Raw genomic sequence first — 18174 nt, forward strand, 5'->3', positions numbered from 1 at the left:
TATTTCTCTCGGAAGTTAGTATAGTATATAGTATAAAAACGTCATTTATCATGTAAGAAGAAAAGAGAGACAGAGAGAGCTTTGTCCATAATAGAAATAATACCTTTCTAGCGTGCTCATTCTCGTGGTCTCAGGTGTGGTCGGGCGGATCATGGGCCCGGTAGCTCGACATCGTCATGGCCGAGTGTCCAGCCCCGGCAGCTCGACGTTGCTCGTCTTCGCGTGCCGCCAAGCACAGCACACACGCCTTGTTATTGCAACGGCCCTCGTGATCGCCCCACAGTGTCCGCACCACCGAGATCGACAGACGACGGAGACGCTCGTCGCCCTCGTTGCTGTCCAGCTCGCTTCGCGTCATTTTTCCGCCACCGACGCTCAGGTTCGACAGGGTGACTGATTTTTTTCGCGCAATTTTGAAAGCTTAAGCGCGACAATCGATGCCGCGATCTTAAGGTGTTCTTATTCAGCTCTTTCGAAGGCCACTAGTGCCTCTCAGAGCCTGATTGACTTGGCAGCGATGCAATTTTTGCACTTTTCTGCACGTCAGAAGTTATTAGTACGTTCAGTTAGCTCTAGTGTATTGTATCGGAGTTTTGCCTATCTCTCTCTCTGATATTACAATAGTGTAGAGCTAGCCGTTACTCGCGTTTTTTATGCTTATTCAAGCTTTTAATGGGCGATACGTTTAAAATACGTTTAAATTATTTCGATTACTTTAGCGTTTTCAATTATAATTTATGTATTAAACATCGATCAAGCTGCAGAAGTTTATTTGTCAATTTACGCGTTCGTCATCACATTCCACAAAAAAAATGCAAATAATTCTTACTGTCCAAAATCTTTCTCTCCACGCCACAGCCGAGCAATCCGAGATTTATGTCTCCTTAGGTATATTCTCGCCTTCCACGTCTCGCATTAGTCAAGAAGAAATCCCTCCTCCCAACAATGCATCACAGTGAAACAAATGCCGCGCGCGAAGAATAATAAATTCCGCGCGTCCCAAACTTTTTGCCGGCGCGTCAACTTGCTCTCCCCCACCCCGCGCTTTAACCGTGTGTCTCGGCAAGTTTAACTTACACTCGTATAGATACATACAGCTCGCGAAGTAGGCTGTATTTAAAATGCAACAGGAGCTCGCAATTAGGAGATATATATGCTAATTTATACGTCCGTCACCGTATACTCTTCCGGTGATAAATAAAAATTCCTAGTATACCTATACATAGCCAGTACTCCTGATGCGAACAAACAGACGCCACCTGCACTAACGCTATACTGTTTTTCATCTCCGCCTTTTCATTCCGAATTACGTCGTCAAATTTATTGCAGAAAGCAGCGCGGGCAAACTTGTCGTTCTTTCTCTTCGTCACATGTTTCAGCTCGTTCCCTATATACCTGTATACGTCTATGTACATACACAATCGCGTTGAAAAGCACGTCACAAAGGACAGACACAGTCGAAAAAAAAGCGAGAGAAGGAGTTTACTCGGCGCAGTTTTGTTTATCCACTGTGTGTATGGTCTCTGGGTTTTTAGTGTCGGAAGGGAAGGAATGCGCTGCAGTTATCTCGTTAGTCGTTTATGATGCACATATCCGTAATCTTTTTAAGGGGATTGTCAGCGGCGCGGCGCTGCTCCACTTTTCGACCAGCGGTTATCACGCCTATACATATATATTTGTTTCTTTGCGAAAAGAGATATTGTTTCTTAGTTTTTTTTTGGAAGCTACAAGTTGATAAATAGTGCGTGTCTAACACTTGTTTGACTGTTGTGAATTTGGGTGATGAAGGGTTTCGGAATAACTCGGTTGCTGTTGTTTGTCAAATTGACGTTTCGGACGTTTTTTCAGAAATTCAATGAGTCTTCTGCGCGTTCACAAGTTTTTGACGTGACTGCAAATTTTCAAAACCGATTAAAAAATAAATCTCCAAAGTTTCATACATTTATTTCTCGAATACTCGTGTTATCATTGCATAAATATACACAAATATCATAAATATCACAAATATCAGTAAATTACACTAAAATACAGCAGGCAAGCATCCCAATCGCCGGGAAAAGAAAAACTTAACGCAAGCTCTACAAAAAATAATCAAGTATATTTATAGGAAAGAAATTTCCTGGCCTGTCTCCGTCGCACATTCACTCAGCATATTGAACCCCAACAACGTCTTACACGTACCCTCTCTAATCTTTTTCCCCGAGAGCAGTATACCTACGTTTTGCCTCCGCTTCGGCCTCATTGGATTAAAAAGTTATACAGTCGCGCGCTCGCGCGTTGCTCTTATCGCGGCGCCACGTTGGCTTTTCTCCTAAGAGAAGAGGAAGAGGCTCAGGTCGCGCTTAGCTGAATCTTCCGGGAAGTTAGACAATGTACACTGTCTGATTTGCTTTGGATTGAAAAGCGAAGATACAGTAGTTAGCGTTGCTTTTGTTTTTTCCGAGGCGTCCGTTCTCTTTCGCGAGGCTTAGGAGTATTAAGCAAACAGTATTGAAGCTATGCGCGTTATTTCATTTGCGATGATTTGCAATCAGAGTAACTAGAAAATTCACGGAAACAATTTCAATGGGAAAATTAATGTTCTGCGGATGCTGGTCATGAATTATAACACAATACTTCCGATTGATTTACTTCTACTCCAACCATAACGCGGCCTCGTTATATAATCCATTTCACCCTCGCGTCAGCGCCGACTTTGAAGCATAAAATTATCAGCGCATTTCAACCCCATGTACATACATCCCCGCGATTTCTTCCCCTCAATAAATAACATCGAACTATTGTATTCACCGCGTGCTTTCGCCGCTAATTAAGACAAAACACTATACGTCTTTTGGTTTCCCGCAAAATCTCGAGGATTATTCGAAAATTCGAATGCAAATCGTCCTATATGGACCTGTCGGTTATTATGTAAAGCCGCTAATGCGGCCGCAACGTAGGGTCGAAATGTCGAGCGTCGTATGTACATGTATACGCAGAGATGAGGTACAATAAACGTTGCAACTTCCGGATGCCGCGATCAATCTCGTCGCAGACAGTCGGGATGCCCGTAAAAAGTTTAATAGCCGTGTATAGAGTCGTTTGTTTGTTTAGTGAACTCGCCTGGTTTTTCTGGACGTCCGATTTTACCCGTTGAATTTTATATTGCTTGCAGGTATATACACCGATCGATATATAAACTGAATTTAAATTTTGAAAATTCCTGTAATACGTTTTCCTGCATATCGATATAAATTTTAAAACAAATATAGCCAACGGGTCGCAATATCCCAGCAATAGTATACGTCGAAATTAAAAATCCAAAGCCGTATCCCTCTTTCAATAAAGCAGCATAGCTTATGCTCGCGCAGCCATGAAAAATCCCTTTTCATTTTTACGATGTACACACATACACCCGTAGGCGATAAGTCGCTTGTCTCCATCTGGCCAATATAGGATGTCGAGTAAAATTTTTGACCGAAGCCAAAAAGAAAGGTCGAAGCGATTTAAATGAAATCCGTGTTGCGAGTAGCGTTTTATTGCGCGACGCTCGACGCGACCTATGTATACGGAAACTGATTTCTATCCTGTAAAATTTTTCCTCGTGTCCATACATACATCCACTTGCAGAAATGGGGGAGTTAGTGTCTGTTTGTTTGAAAGCGTTTGAATTTTAATGCGTACAGGCAAGCGATCGACTGATTGCGTTCGATTGATTTTTATAGGTCTGTGAGCATAGCTCTCTGCGTGTATATTGTTCGCGCATTACGGAGTCGGTGTTTGAAATTTTTCAAGCTCGATTCGCCGATGCTGTTGACTGCGAATTTTTCGCGGAAAATGCTGATGTGAATATTTGCGCTGATTCGCTTGTTTGGAATTTCACGCGTTTGTTCCTCGCTTCAGGCTACATTACATCGCCAAAAGAAAGATTTTGGAGAATTCAACTACAACGAGATCAGCATAACTAGCGATTATGATAAGCTATATGCATAAAGAATGGTGATGTAAGTATACACCTCTAATCTCGTTATCGAAAACAGCCTTTATAAGCTGCTTTTCTCGCTTTCGATCATACCTAATTTCATTACACCGATTGAGCTGCAGCGTATAGCTCCGCATCGTAATAAGCACATATACTCGCCATGAATTCGAAATCAAGCCGTCCGAAAAGCCAAATAGACCACATCCTTGTCGCCCTCGAAACTCCCGCCAACAACTGACTCGTGTAATTTCTAACACGGCATCGCGTCTGTCCATTATATGAGGCCAGGACGTATCGGAGCGTAAGTTGCGACCGATAAAAATTTCGCTATCGACACACATTCGCCAAACTTTTGCGTACATATGTATACATGTGTCGTGTAGCTGTGACGAGTCAAGAAGTGCTGAGAGAATAAAAATTGGCGCAGGTTTGCATGTGTGTGTGTGAGGGCTGTGGGTTCAGCTGGGGGTTGGATTGGGTGGAGTAGTGCCGTCGAGTGGTTGTCCGATCCAAATGAAAGTTTGTTACATAGTATGGAGGGTCGGGTGTATTGGGATAGAGAGGAACAAAGTCATCTCGACCCTGGGGCTAATTGGTTGCAAGGCATGGATCGATTTTTTTTGCTTGGCTTGTTAGTTTTTTTCGAGGTGAGGGTTAAATTATTTTAAATATTCGATACGTAAGGTGTGATCATCTTACTTCACATTGATGAAAAAATTAAAATGAGAATAATTGTAGAGAGTATCCTAGAACAAATCGTTAAACGGTGTAATTATCACCTTGCCCTAGTAAATCGAACCCCAACCTAACAAGCATATAAGTATATTAACGCATCGGCAGTTCCTCGTCTTGCAAGGCAAACAACGCCAGCCCGGCTCGCATTTGATAAATAATTTATCTTGTGTATACACCAATCCGGCATCCTTTCGACAGCCTCTTCTTTCTCCCGAATACACTACACCCACTATACGAGGATACATCCGGGCGCGGAGAGGTGCATATTCGATGAGGCATCGTGCCAAGTTGCTCCCCTGCTATCCCTCTCGTCGGGGAAGCTTTTTGCAGCGATCGACGTGCACGGATATACATGTATCTATGCTGTACGGAGCGATGCCTCCTATAGTGTATGCCTACCTATATTTACGCGCCTTGTTAGCCTGAAATTATCCGCACGAAAAACCGAGAGCGTGCCGGAAGCCGTGTTTAGGGATCTTTTGTATTATATAGACATCGAATGAAATTTGGAAGAAGAGTGGTAGTGAGTTCCTTACTGGGTTTCAATGGTGTTTTGTCTACAACAATGGATCTATTCGAGCTAGTGTTCAAATGCCCAAAGTTTTTGCCATGATGGAAAAATTTTGTAAATATGCTGGGCAGATGCTGCGAATACGCGCACGTATCGTGCGCTTTAACGCAAACTTCTTACATTCCGGTTTCGAGTTTTGCAAAGGAAAGTGGGCGCTGCGGGCGTTTTCGCGTGAGAAACGACAACTTTTGCAAGCTACCATATGTATATAGACTGCATTTATATTTCGCGCGCCAGCTTTTTACGCGGAAAAGTAGTTTGATCGTGTATCAAGTCCCCGTCTCTCTTTAGCAAAACTATTTTCACTCTCTTCGAAAAACTGCTGACTAGCACGTGCGGCTGTTTTTGTCTCTCGCGACCGGCCTCGAATCTTATCGATCACTTAAAAAATCATTAGATTCATCCCTTACACACACACACATCCCTCTTCTCAAATTGCAAGCTTCGATCTTGTTTTATTCTGCGGCCCGGCATAACTGTGTCATTTTTTGCGCGACGTCAACGTATATATAATACGCACCGATAGGAAAAACGCAGTAAAAAGCTTGATGCCTTGCCAGCAGTATAGCGCCACCTCTCTCTCTCTCTCTCTCTCTCGAGCGCTTTCTCCTACAGTATAAATAACCTATCCCGCAGTAGTCAGACCATCTCTCCGGCAGTTAGGACTAGTCTCACTACAGAGAGAGCGCGTAGCACATGATATCATTGCGATAACGGATCGGCTCGGAGAATACGCCTTATCTGATTGGATATCGACCTGCGCGTCTGTTATATCTGATCGAGTCGAAGGGTCGAAAAGGGAGAGAAGGAGTAGTGGGTATTATTCTTCTCTGGTGACGTCTTCGCGGCTCCTCCTCTGGGACGCGACTTCCTCTCCCCACACTTACTTCGTCGTCGATTTATTTTATAAGCCAACTTTTAGTTAGATAAAAACGACCGTCCGCGCTTTATTTTTTTTTCTCGAGAGATGAGATGTGGTTCGAGACTGCTGATCTGCACGTACCTGCAATATTATACCTTTTCTCGTAATGTGCTGCGGGAGGGATTTTCCCGCTGATTTATGGTCGCGTTAATGTGAGAAGTGCTGGACGGATAATTAGAGGGAAGTATTTCGGTGTATTCCTTCATTGCGGTGCACTAATTGCAAACGATGTTTCTGCTACGGAACGTCATATAAGCAGTGTACGGAAAAGATTTACAGTGTCGCTGAAATTGTCTCTAATATTTTGACCTAAAATGCTGAACAAAAGTAGAATATTGTCAGAAAAAGAAAATCAGTTTCGGCATTCGCTCAAAAATCTCGGATCCAATTAAATTTTGCATACAATCATACCAGCTCGCTCTCGAAAACAGTCGTTTTCCCGCGCGGAAGCAATTCACCTACTGACCCATACCGTAAAAGTTTCGAAATATGCATTCAAAGTGTGGACAATGAAGCGCGCACTGTATGGGTTATCCCCTCTCGCATCGATCAATGGCAACGATCGTCTGACCAATGCCTGTATTTTCCACTGATTTGCGTACTCTATATTTTTATTGACTATAATAATAAAGTGATCGAGGGTTTCGCTTAGGAAATCCCTTTACTTCTCGAACTTGATCGTTTTAGCGCGAATGGAGCAAACCGCAGCTTGCCAGAGGGATATTTAGTAACGCGATTTAAGGACTTTTTTTCTGGGCGCGCGAGCTTGCGCACCAGCCAGCGCAAATCCGGATTAGCATATCCATTATTGTCGAGCGCTCACTCCTTTTCCGTATTTTATATATCAACGCGATTATTTATAGCAGTGCGAGCTCATTGAATTCGGTACTTCAGTTGCTCTCGCTCTTTTTTTTATTTATTCATCGAGTGCTGTAGAGAAGGTCGAGGATTTATACAGGTTTATTATTTATGTATTTTTGTTTTATTTCGTGAGTTCATTACGGCTTAGTATATTTTAATCTAGCGTTACTCTACTATGGAATTTTCAGCGAAGCTATTATTAAAAAATTTTTCGTTTTGTTCGTGATTCGGCTAGTCCTCATAGCACTAATTCAAAGTAGTTAGCAGATTTGTTTAAAATTTCCCAGACTTACAAACGCCTATAGATCATGGTTTTTACGGTTAGACAATACGAGATTCCATGACGAGATCTTGCGGAACTTGGCACAGCACTTCTCTCTATCTTCACGTGAAATTCATAGAGAGGCACTTGCACATGATTTTTCCTTTCACTTTGCACACTGTTGAGGCAGCGAAATTAATTCTGACGTTGTGGAGCCCTACTGGAACACGTGAAAGGAAAGTGTCCATGCAACCGAGAACTTCTTCCTCTGTTTTTTTTCACTGTCATAGCATTATTGCGGAATTATTCAAATACCCAACAAAAGCTTTCCGAGCTTATCCGTCGGTTACTATACGGCTGAATGGCACTGTGTTCTAAGTGTAATCCGAACTTGCGAGCGGTATTAACCTCTGTGCATGGCTGAAAATCTTCAACCTTTCGATCTCGCTGTACTTTTATATTACCGCGTACATCGCGATCTTCAAGCCGATTTTAATTTGAAATTTTTGGTTTTCTCATTCAAATTTATTCAAATGAATATTCGAGAAATTAAAAACTTCACGGGCAAAACTCGTCAAGCACCTTCGCTTTTTAGAATCTCGATGATCCTTCAAATGATACGTCGCACGATTATTACGTTTTTTGAACAGAAAAAAAAATCAAGAGAATGTCACAGTAGAGCTCCACGTTTCTCCCTCGAAAAATCAAAATCACAATCACGTATCAACGCACTGAACTCTCGGCACAAGCGAAAAATCTATCAATATATAAGCCCGAAGTATCCGAGAGAAAGCGGCCGCACTGCGTTGACGCGCGCGAATAGGGCAGCAGCTCGGCGGCGTCTGCGGCTGCATCTTCCCAGTAGCATTCTCTCTCTCGCTTCTACTACTACTACCGCCGCCGCCACCCCCACCCTCGAGAAGACGCGCGCACACGTGCGCTCCCTCTCTCTCTCTCTCTCTCTTTCACCCTCCCTCCATACATCCCTGCCTCTCTGCCTTATTCTTGCCTGATAAGGATTCCAGCGTTGTCTTCTCTTCTTTTTTCGTAAGGTATATATAGTATGAGGGGGAAAGTGGGGGCGAGGATTAAGAATCGGATTAGCTGTCTCTTTGGGAAATAGAGGGGTAGATGCGTTTGTTTATGATGGCGGGGGTGGATGGATGGGTTTGGAGAGAGCGAGAGAGAGAGAGAGAGAGAGAGAGAGAGGGCCGGTTTTTCGAAGGGTAATTGGGGTGAAGGCTGTTAATAGAGTGAAAGAGTGGAGTTTCGGAGGGATTGAAATTTACCAAGAGTCGGTTAAAATTGGAGGCTCATTTAAAGTGCTATAGAGTGGTTCTTTTAAATTTTTAATTGTTATCTAAATTAAATGTCGAATTGAGTTATTAAGTTATCAAATGCTGTTCAGTGAGACAAATTATGTTCATATCTTTTCTCTACTTACGATCAGAAGCTTTGATGTGTTTCCTTTGAAGAGCCTCACAGCTATGGGATAATTTTCATTCTGGCCTCTTAAGAAAATTACTTACTTCTCGGCCTTTCGAATAACGTTTCAGCCGCGCAGCGGATTTTAATTTCCAAGATTTTCAATATCCCAGCCGAGCCTTTTTCCACAAAAAATCATTAACCTATACCTTTCTTTCTTTTTCTTTCCGCGAGTGATCATCCCGGAAAAGTTTAAGCAATCTCATCCCCGCGAAGACATCGATCCAGTGGGAGCAACGAAAAACTGCCATTATCACCCACAGGAGTGAAATTTTACTCCTGGAAAACCAAGCACGCTGACAAGCCTCCATCAAAAATTTTGCCGGGTATAGAAAGTTACGCGTCAAACTTTGCCATTCTTTCGGCGCCGAAAATATCCCCTGGGGATTTCCATCTCTCCTTCTGTTCAGTTCGTTTTATTCGTTCAAGTAGTGTAGGTGTAAATTTAGGCTTTTTGAATTTCGCGCCGCTGCTCGCTCTCCGTTGCGACGTTGAGAGCGCGCGCGCATGCGTCGAGTTGCGCGCCGCCGGCCCCGCTTGCGAGCGCGCGAAGGGCCCGAGCGCGCGGATTCCTGTTCGGACTGCCTAGCGCTTCGCACGTTTGGCTTCCTTACGCTTTTCGATTTTTTTTTTGTCTTCTGACGGTGAGCCAGTGACTTACTTGTTCTTCTCAGAGCTATCACTGTTCACCTCGTTCTGCGCCGTGTTGGTAGTGTTTAGCGGAAAATTCGCGATCGCGTCGTTCGCGTGTGTGTATTTGTGCGAGTGTGTGAGTGTGCCTCGAGGCGATAGTCTTAAGGTTTGTTGGCGAAGGTGTCCACGTGTTGTACGTGACTCCTTCGGGGCGAGCGAACAGCGGCAACACCCCTTGTTGCCCTCGTGCCAAGCGTCTGGCTCCCCGAGACGTCGGGGCGCGCTTGGTGCACGGTTGCGGACCATCCTTTCGCTCCCCAGGCCCGGCTTCCAGACCTCCAGGACCAGGACGGAAGCAGCGGCGGACTACGACGAGGCCTGCTCAACGCCCTCTTCAGCGGCGGTTTTTGCGTTCGTCTTTGCGGTAAGAGAGCTCTCTCTGCGTGCGGAAAAGGTACCTCGTGTCTTTGCGTTTGCGTGCGTTCTTTCACTTGAGTTTTTTCTCTTTTAGAGTCACTGTTCTCTTTCTTTTATTTGTATAGTTTCCCTTTCTTTATTTTCAATAAAGCTTACACTTGCTGAGGCTTTTCCCTCTAAACCGTGAGGGTTTTTACGCCAAAGCAAGTGTTTTTTGTGTACCGCGAAATCGTGTGTGTTAATTAAAAAGAACCCTTCACTCACTCAACCCTTTCCTTTTGTTGGAACTCACTCTGAGTTCTTTCACTCGTTCCAAGATTAATATTCACCTTCACTAGCACACAGGGACTTTATCTCATCTCTCGCAGGTTTTGCAAGTTTCTATATGGCTGCTGGCTTTCAATTTTTTCGAATTGGAACCGATGCGTCTGCTGTCTGCACGTAGCGAGGAGATAGTGTCAATTATTTATCGATACTGATGGATTAGCCCAGGGATGCGTGCGTCGCCGTACTGCGAGTACACAGGCGGGTGTACTTTGTGGATTTTACAGTGTTTATTACGGTTCGATACGAAACATTTTGAATTTTTGATATTTTGAACAATGCTATAGTGAATTAAAGGAACTACAAATAACTTCATTCTATTGTAATTACAAAACTTAGCTTACAATAAACCAGACTTTGTGTATATTTGCCTGAGACTCAAGCGTCCAACATCCCACTACACGCATCCCCCAAAATAAAGATCTACCCTAAACGTCCCCATAAATCCATTAGCCTAATACACTTTTGTATTCTCACCTCAAAGGCAATAAATAAAGTTCGCCGCGTGAAATTAGTTTTCCCGACATCGATTGCCTCGTCTGACAAAGGGACGAGCTTTTCAATTTCTCCACACGCGGTAAGGCACTATGTCTAAGACATGATTACCTCCGATGAAAATAAACATAATGGAGTTATTACTCGGGCGTCGTAAAAAGTATTTTATGCGCCACTGCTGAAAAGTAATCCACACGCGAGCTCGCATATATATATATATATATATATATATATATATATATATATATGTATATACATCGTGAATTAATTTTGCCGCCGGAGTTAGACGGAGGCGGAGATGAAACTATTTCAAGTTTCTGGTGTATATGTATACCGAATCAGAATTATATCAGCTTTCGATAGTTGGATTCTCAAGATTGAATCATTCTTATACGATGGATAATGAAAGGCTCTGATAAGATTGATGCACCAAAGAGGAGAAATCCGACGATTTTGAGTGGAAAAATCCCGCGGTGTCAGACAATGAGGCAGAGAGAGAGAGAGAAGAGAGAGAGAAAGAAAAAAAGAGAGAGAGAGAGAGAGAGAGAGAGAGAGAGAGAGAGAGAGAGAGAGAGAGAGAGAGAGAGAGAGAGAGAGAGAGAGAGAGAGAGAGAGAGAGAGAGAGAGAGAGAGAGAGAGAGAGAGAGAGAGAGAGAGAGAGAGAGAGAGAGAGAGAGAGAGAGAGAGAGAGAGAGAGAGAGAGAGAGAGAGAGAGAAGAGAGAGAGAGAGAGAGAGAGAGAGAGAGAGAGAGAGAGAGAGAGAGAGAGAGAGAGAGAGAGAGAGAGAGAGAGAGAGAGAGAGAGAGAGAGAGAGAGAGAGAGAGAGAGAGAGAGAGAGAGAGAGAGAGAGAGAGAGAGAGAGAGAGAGAGAGAGAGAGAGAGAGAGAGAGAGAGAGAGAGAGAGAGAGAGAGAGAGAGAGAGAGAGAGAGAGAGAGAGAGAGAGAGAGAGAGAGAGAGAGAGAGAGAGAGAGAGAGAGAGAGAGAGAATAAGCAAAGGTTTGAGGAAGAGTCAATAATGGAAGTAGGAAATCAATTGTCAGTTTAATCGTTTCAAAGAATGAAGTACTTAAATGCTTGTAGAGTGATTTTAGTTCGTTACTCTAGATATCATTTCCATATATTCGAAGTAATTTATGTTTGAAATCGAATCATACATAATACTCGAAAATTTAAATGGTATATAAAATAATTAAAGCGACATATAATGGCCGAAAGTTTAATCCCCGCGAAAATGGAAAGTAAAGACTCGACCGAAGCTTAAACCACAGAGGTATCTTACTTCTTACTCGCATAATTTCCTGGATAACGAACCTCGGCGGATTCTTTCCTCCGAAACCACTACAAAGTTCGTAATCTCCGCTCTAAAGAGGAAGCGCAGTCGAATCCGCAGTTCCTTTGTCAGCGACTTATGCGTAGATAAAGCCGCAGTTTCTCTCCCTAATAGCGGTTTGCATCCTTTCGACTTACTCCCCTGCGCAGTTTCGAAAGTACTTAAATTTTCCAGGGGAATTAAAAAGTTAGGGTCGCGTATATGAAGTTTTCATAAACAGACAGACGCGTAAAGCCACGGTATTTTTTATTCAATTACCTAACTTTGGGAGTGATATACACTAGCGAGTAATGTTAATATAAAAGTCCAACGGAGTTTCGAGGAAAAACTGTCGACTTTTTCTGCAGTGTATTTGCACACATCACTGCACGCGTACATAGTTAACGATCGTTTTATTACACGCAGAGTATGCAGTGCAGTCGAGTAATTGAAAACTCGTTCGCCATGTACTGATTACGTTTTAATCGATCGCCGCAAATTTTCCGGATAACCGGGTCCCCTTCCAGTTATTATCCTCCGCGACCGGAAGATTTACTCTAAAATATCAGACGCTTTGATAAACGCATTTCCGCGCATCTTCGCTGTCCAATCAACCGCTCAATTATCCCCTAATGTAGCCTTCGTTTCTTGCCCGGTCCTGCGCAAAAAGGCAGAGCTTTGAGCTCAATTAGTCAGAGGCGCGGGACATTTTGTCGGCTTTGCCTCTGTAGGGTCTGTATGTGTACTATATATTATTCACTCACATTCCTATATACGTGGCTTCAAAGCGCGACAGCTGACGGAAGGAGAGCAACGAGAGTCTCGAGCGTTAATGAGGCGCTTTTCGAGCGGACCGAGCCTTTTTTGCCGCTCAGGCGTCCCTTTTGCGGGAGCGAACCATTGTTGTATCGTTTCCGCGTTGTTTTTATACGCTGCCACTCAGTAATCGTGTTGATTTAGGTGTGTTTTATTTTTGGAGGGGCAGGAGAATGATAGGGTGTCACGAGTTTTCTGGAGGATTGAATTTTGAGGCGGAATTTCGGTCGGTCGTGACGTTGGATAATAATTATTTCTTCGTGTAAGATTTTAATATAACACTAATAGTTATAGCTTGTCTCAATATTAGCTTACGGAGCAAGTTTGAATCTCCTGTTTCAGCTAAGTTTCATAAGAAGTTTGTTGTTTTAGAGTTCTATCGCAGATTAGGCTTACTTTATTGAAAACTCTCTCTACTATAATATGGGCGCGTACCCTTAATTAAATCATTATCAGCAGAAGCGGACATAGCTGAAATGCTTCTGACACTCTTAAAAAATTACCAGACCTTAATTCTCGTGAAAAATGTCCTCCCTTATTGGTCCGAAGTGACCCATCTGGTCATTAACGGCTTAATGAGCTGGAAGTTCTTCTCGTCCTCGTCGTATATATTTCCTCCAGTTCGCAGAGATCTTTAAACACCCTGCGACGAACTTTTTCTCTAAAATAAAGATGGAAAAAAAAGAGTCAAGACAGCAGTTCGCGGAGAATTTTTCATTCGTTTGAGCTGGCGGAAAGGATTTGCGAAAAATTACCATACGCTCCGACATATAATTCAATTTGGAAACTGTTTCCCCATGAATATTCATGCGGTTCGCGGCGACACTTCCGCTCGGTTTCTCTAGGCAGCAGCGGCGGCTGCAACGAAATTCAAAGTCTTCAAAAATAGTTGAAAACGCCCTTGATGTAGTTCGAGAAAACTTGACGGCACGCGGTAAAATCTCTAAAATACTTCCCGTGGAGTTGCCGCGGAATTCAAATTGAGCCTGACCTCGAGTTGGAGGTGGTAATTACCGTTTGATCGAATAGATTTGAATCGGAAACATCGGACGTTTCACGTTTTTTGTCAAAATTATAAAAACTGGACATGTAAGCGATATCAGATCCGAGTTTTTACAATGTCGTGTTCGAGTCCAAACAACAAGCTTTTGCTACTCTTACACGTGTATGAAATGCTCCTCGAAAAACTTGATCGCCTTAAAATTGGCTTCACATATAACTCGAGACAGGAGTAATAAGCGAGACACAATGCCTGCAGAGGAGATACGCGCTCGAGGGAATTTTTTTACCAAGCGTCCGGTGCTTCTAACGAAAGTAGATAATGTCCGAGAGATCTGTGAGACACACGCGCAAGTCGCGCATAATTTAATGCTGATAAACCTCCGAAGAGTCGAGCTTTTGAACCTTATGTCAATTGAAAGCTCATTCCGAGTACGTGAGCTCACGTAGGAACGTGGTTGCAATGAGGATTATTTTGAGAAGTTTTTTGGGATGATTAGGGTGAAGTTGGAAATGTAGTTTAGTACGCTTTACGTGGTGCAGATAACTGCGCGGGTTGTAGGATAAAGTGCATCTTTTTCAAATCGAGCTTATTTACAGAATAATAATTATTTAAATTTTTTTAAAGTTAGGCCTTTTCGAGATTTTTTAACAAATAAATTTCCAACCCTCTTACATCAGTTTCTCGATTACACCGACTGTGCAAAACAACCAATTAACCAACAACAATGTCTTTCATCCTATAAACTTAAGCACCGAACCGTCGGTACATCAACGGTACTTCAACTTTTTTAATCTCGAATCCTTTTCCCTGCCGGCGGTAAACAACGATGTTTACCCTTTATACAGCGAGTCTCGACTGACTGAGAATGTCAAGAATGCAAATGTTTAAAATCCTCGAAATTCGAGAAACATCGTCTCTCTCTCCCAACTCAAATAGCGCCGAGAGCGAACTTCCGTAACTGGCCAGCGCGCAAAATCCAATTCCGACAAAGCTAATATTCGCAACAAGCGCGGCAGCCTTGAGAAATTCACAAACTCGTCGGCTGAAGAGAAAGCCTTATGAAATAAGGAAAACACTAGAGTCTCTTTGTGTGTAGGAGTGAATTCGCGTCTGAATAACGAGGCGATAATATTAGCGCTAATTCCGACTAGTACGCGATTGATGCGTTGCGATGTTCGGGACTCATGTAAATTAGCATCGCTGGCGCCGAGTAACTTTTTTTTTCTTATAGTTTTAGTTATCCACTTGATCCACGAATGGTGTTCATCAATATACAGGCGATTGTAATCTAATTAAATATAGTTATAATTACAGTTTCGAAAACATGTGGATGCGATGAAGCAGAACATTCGAAAGCTATAAAAAAAATATTCTGTTGAAAGCCAATTAGCAAGCGTGTATGTATATATTTCTATAGCAAATCCCGTGATACCATACAAGCTGAACTAACAACGCCATTCACTATTCATTCCTTTTCTTCTATAGAATCATCCCTTGGGTCACGATTCTTCGGTGTGAAGGGTTATATTTCTTAATGAATACCCATTTTGGAAAAAGAAATATTTATGTGCGCTCAAAAAGAGGTGCGCCGCTCGTTAAAGGCAAATAACAACCGCACGAACCCCACCCAAACTTTCACCCCTGTTTCGTGTTAACCTACATCCCCCCATGGCGTTCATGCGTGTATATGTTAATTCATCACGTACATTCCTAATTCTCGAGATACGAAAGAGAATAATTTTTTAGAAAAGGTGCGACCTCGTATTCCTTTCTCGAGTATAAAAAAAGCTGTTTGTAAACTCTTTTCCTTTGACCGACTAGTCCAACGCTTCGAGCATTTCCATTCGGCTTCTGTGAAACGCTCTAAAAATTTTAACCGACCGTCCGACAGCACCAATTTGCGTTTGCGGAGCTTTTTCTTCCAATATATCAAACTCGCGTGTTCTCCGAATGCAATCTAATTAAATAGGATCTTGACTGAGTTTATAACTGTTTGAAATACGCGGTTCTTTGATCCGGCAAAGTTTCGTCTGATTTCGAAGATTAATTATCGATTCGAAGAGTATTCACGCCACTTTTCTTATTAATATAACTACATTCAATTTGTGCTTGCTGCTTAAAGATAAGCACAGCGAATATGATTTTCAAGGAAATGGAGATCTTGCTTTGAAGCCTTCAACTGCAAAATTCCGAGTATAAATTATGAATAGCCTTGAAATAAAGCTATACCGAGAGAAAAAGCTGCCCCGATTTCGAATTTTCATAGAAATGCGTCCAAATTGTTTCAGATATCGGCATATTTGAAATCGTCCCAGAATTATTTTTCATAAAAAGCCAGTAGCTTTCATGAAGTTTCTATTGCATTAAAACTTTACCATAACGTAACGTTACGTGCTCTGTTTTATGTAAACAGCCACACTTTCAATTCTCAAGCCAAATTTGAAGATTGGGTTAGCGATATTTCGTCGTAAAAATGTGTCGCGTTGTGTATAATGTACGATCGACCGTAAAAGCTTTACACGAAAACAGGCTGACTTTCGATTGAAATAAGATTATAGAGAAAAGCTTTTAAGTAGGAAACTTTCTATCGTGTTTTTTACCATTTCGACCCGAATCGTCGCTTTGTTTATCGATGTTTTTGGTGTATTAGGTACTGTACCGCTGTGACCAAGTTCAAATTAAAATTTCTTTCGATTCTAGAGTACTAGAGCTACACCGCAACGAAGCACAGTTCTGCCCTTCGACAAAAAAAAAAAAAAATGAAATAAAATAAAAGAATAAAACCCGAAAGCAGCTTTTGCAGTCTGTATCCGTCCTCCCGAATACTCTTTCTTCCCCGAAAACCACAACTGACCCACTAAAGCTCTCTCCCTCGCGCATTCACAAGCTATACGTAGCCTCACCTCCCGTCCAACCCAAAGGCAACGGCGTCGGCATCAAGCAATCAAAATCAAGCTTGCTACGCTATATGCTAATCCCGCCACCTTCTCCCTAATCTCACGCACATTGTGTACACAGCCGGCTCTCTCTCTCTCTCTCTCTCTCTCTCTCTCTCTCTCTCTCTCTATGTACATGGAATATCATCAAATAACTCAGTCTCTCACTCGCACGCAATGTACAAAGCTGAGCAGGACGAAAGCTCGATATATACATATAATATGTAATACGTGACAAAGTAAGCTCGCGGTGGTGGTGTGGTAAAAAGTCGTGCTTGGGTTATGTAACATAATTATGGATTTGTATAATAATACGTATATGCGATCGGTGTGCAGCAGCGACGTGAAGGCATTATTGTCGTATTATTACCATGGCACTCGGCAGGAAAAGGCGCCGGCCGGATCATATTTTCGGCGGCAGCGGCGAGCCGGCCGCCGCCGCAGCCCCGCACGCGGCCAACCGGATTATACCGGCGGTTCTGATGCCAGCTCTGCTGCTCTTGACGTCTCTTTCCTTAGATGGAGCTTCTCTTCCTCTTCCTCGTCGTCGTCGTTGTCGTCGTTGTTGTTCTGTTTCTACTGACGGTGTTTATCGACACTGATTTGCGCGCTTCTTAGTGAGGGAAGGGGGAGCTTTTACGCAGTGGTTATTATCAATTGCGATTTTATCCCTTACGTGCGAATTTTGATTTAGCGAGTTTTAGCCAATTCTCTCTCTCTCTCTCTGTCATGCGAGCACTGCACCACAGAACCCAAAACGCACCAACAGCATATGTTTGAACCGCACCACACAGAGCTTCTCATGGAGGCACTCGCGAGCCGATTCTCCACTCTCTCTTTCTCCTGGGACCGCGTCGTCTGTTTTATCACGCTCTCTTTGCGTAACCGACGACGATGACGAAGACGACGAAGCACTTGGGGAATATATAGTTGTGCAAGGAGGAGGAAGAGAAAGAGAGAGAGAGAGAGAAAGATAGTGAGAGGAGGAAAGCAGCGCGCGTCCGCGCAGCCTGACGCTCCCGACAGGACTACTACTGGCGAGAGAAGCGCGCGAGCGCCACTGCCTTGTACCCTCCCCTCCCGTAGTAGTTTTCCTGCTGGTGGTGGGGCAATCCCGTGTGCGCCAGCGCTAGTCTTGCGGGAGCGAGAGAGAAAGAGCATGGATTCGATGGACTACCGCTGCTATGTTTTATTTGACACTTTTTTGGGAAATGGGGGATTTTCGGCTCCTCGGATGCTGCAGCTTCAATTTATTTTCAATATAAGGGCTCTCTCTCTCTCTTCTCGTCTCGGCTTGCGATTCCATCTCGATTTTCGTCTAGTTATTATCTTTTTGATTTTATTTGGTCTATTTTTCTTTATTTTCATCGGTAATGCCCGCGGTATACAACTTATTTCGGATTCCAGCTCAATTCAAGGACAGCATCCTGGAAATGCGCTTTA

At 43.1% G+C, this 18174-nt stretch overlaps 1 protein-coding gene across 8 annotated transcripts in view; it reads right to left on the reverse strand.

Annotated features, from left to right (window-relative positions):
• LOC100119646 (small conductance calcium-activated potassium channel protein) overlaps positions 1-18174 on the reverse strand; it is a 152279-nt gene that overhangs the window by 45345 nt on the left and 88760 nt on the right. For 2 of the 8 annotated variants that reach the window (XM_031929397.2, XM_031929398.2), the window contains exon 1: positions 104-9279. The exons of 4 other annotated variants lie outside the window; for them this stretch is intronic. Coding sequence is in view for 1 of the 4 variants with exons in the window: in XM_016985062.3 (XP_016840551.1) it covers positions 17102-17104 (3 nt within the window). In the remaining 3 variants the exon portion in view is untranslated. Of the gene's footprint in view, positions 1-103; positions 9280-17101; positions 17772-18174 lie in introns of those variants that run through there. 2 more of the 8 variants (XM_008215398.4, XM_016985062.3) reach the window with 2 other exon arrangements.

This window comes from Nasonia vitripennis, chromosome 4 (assembly GCF_009193385.2).
Source record: "Nasonia vitripennis strain AsymCx chromosome 4, Nvit_psr_1.1, whole genome shotgun sequence".
Taxonomy (NCBI): Eukaryota; Metazoa; Arthropoda; class Insecta; order Hymenoptera; family Pteromalidae; genus Nasonia; species Nasonia vitripennis.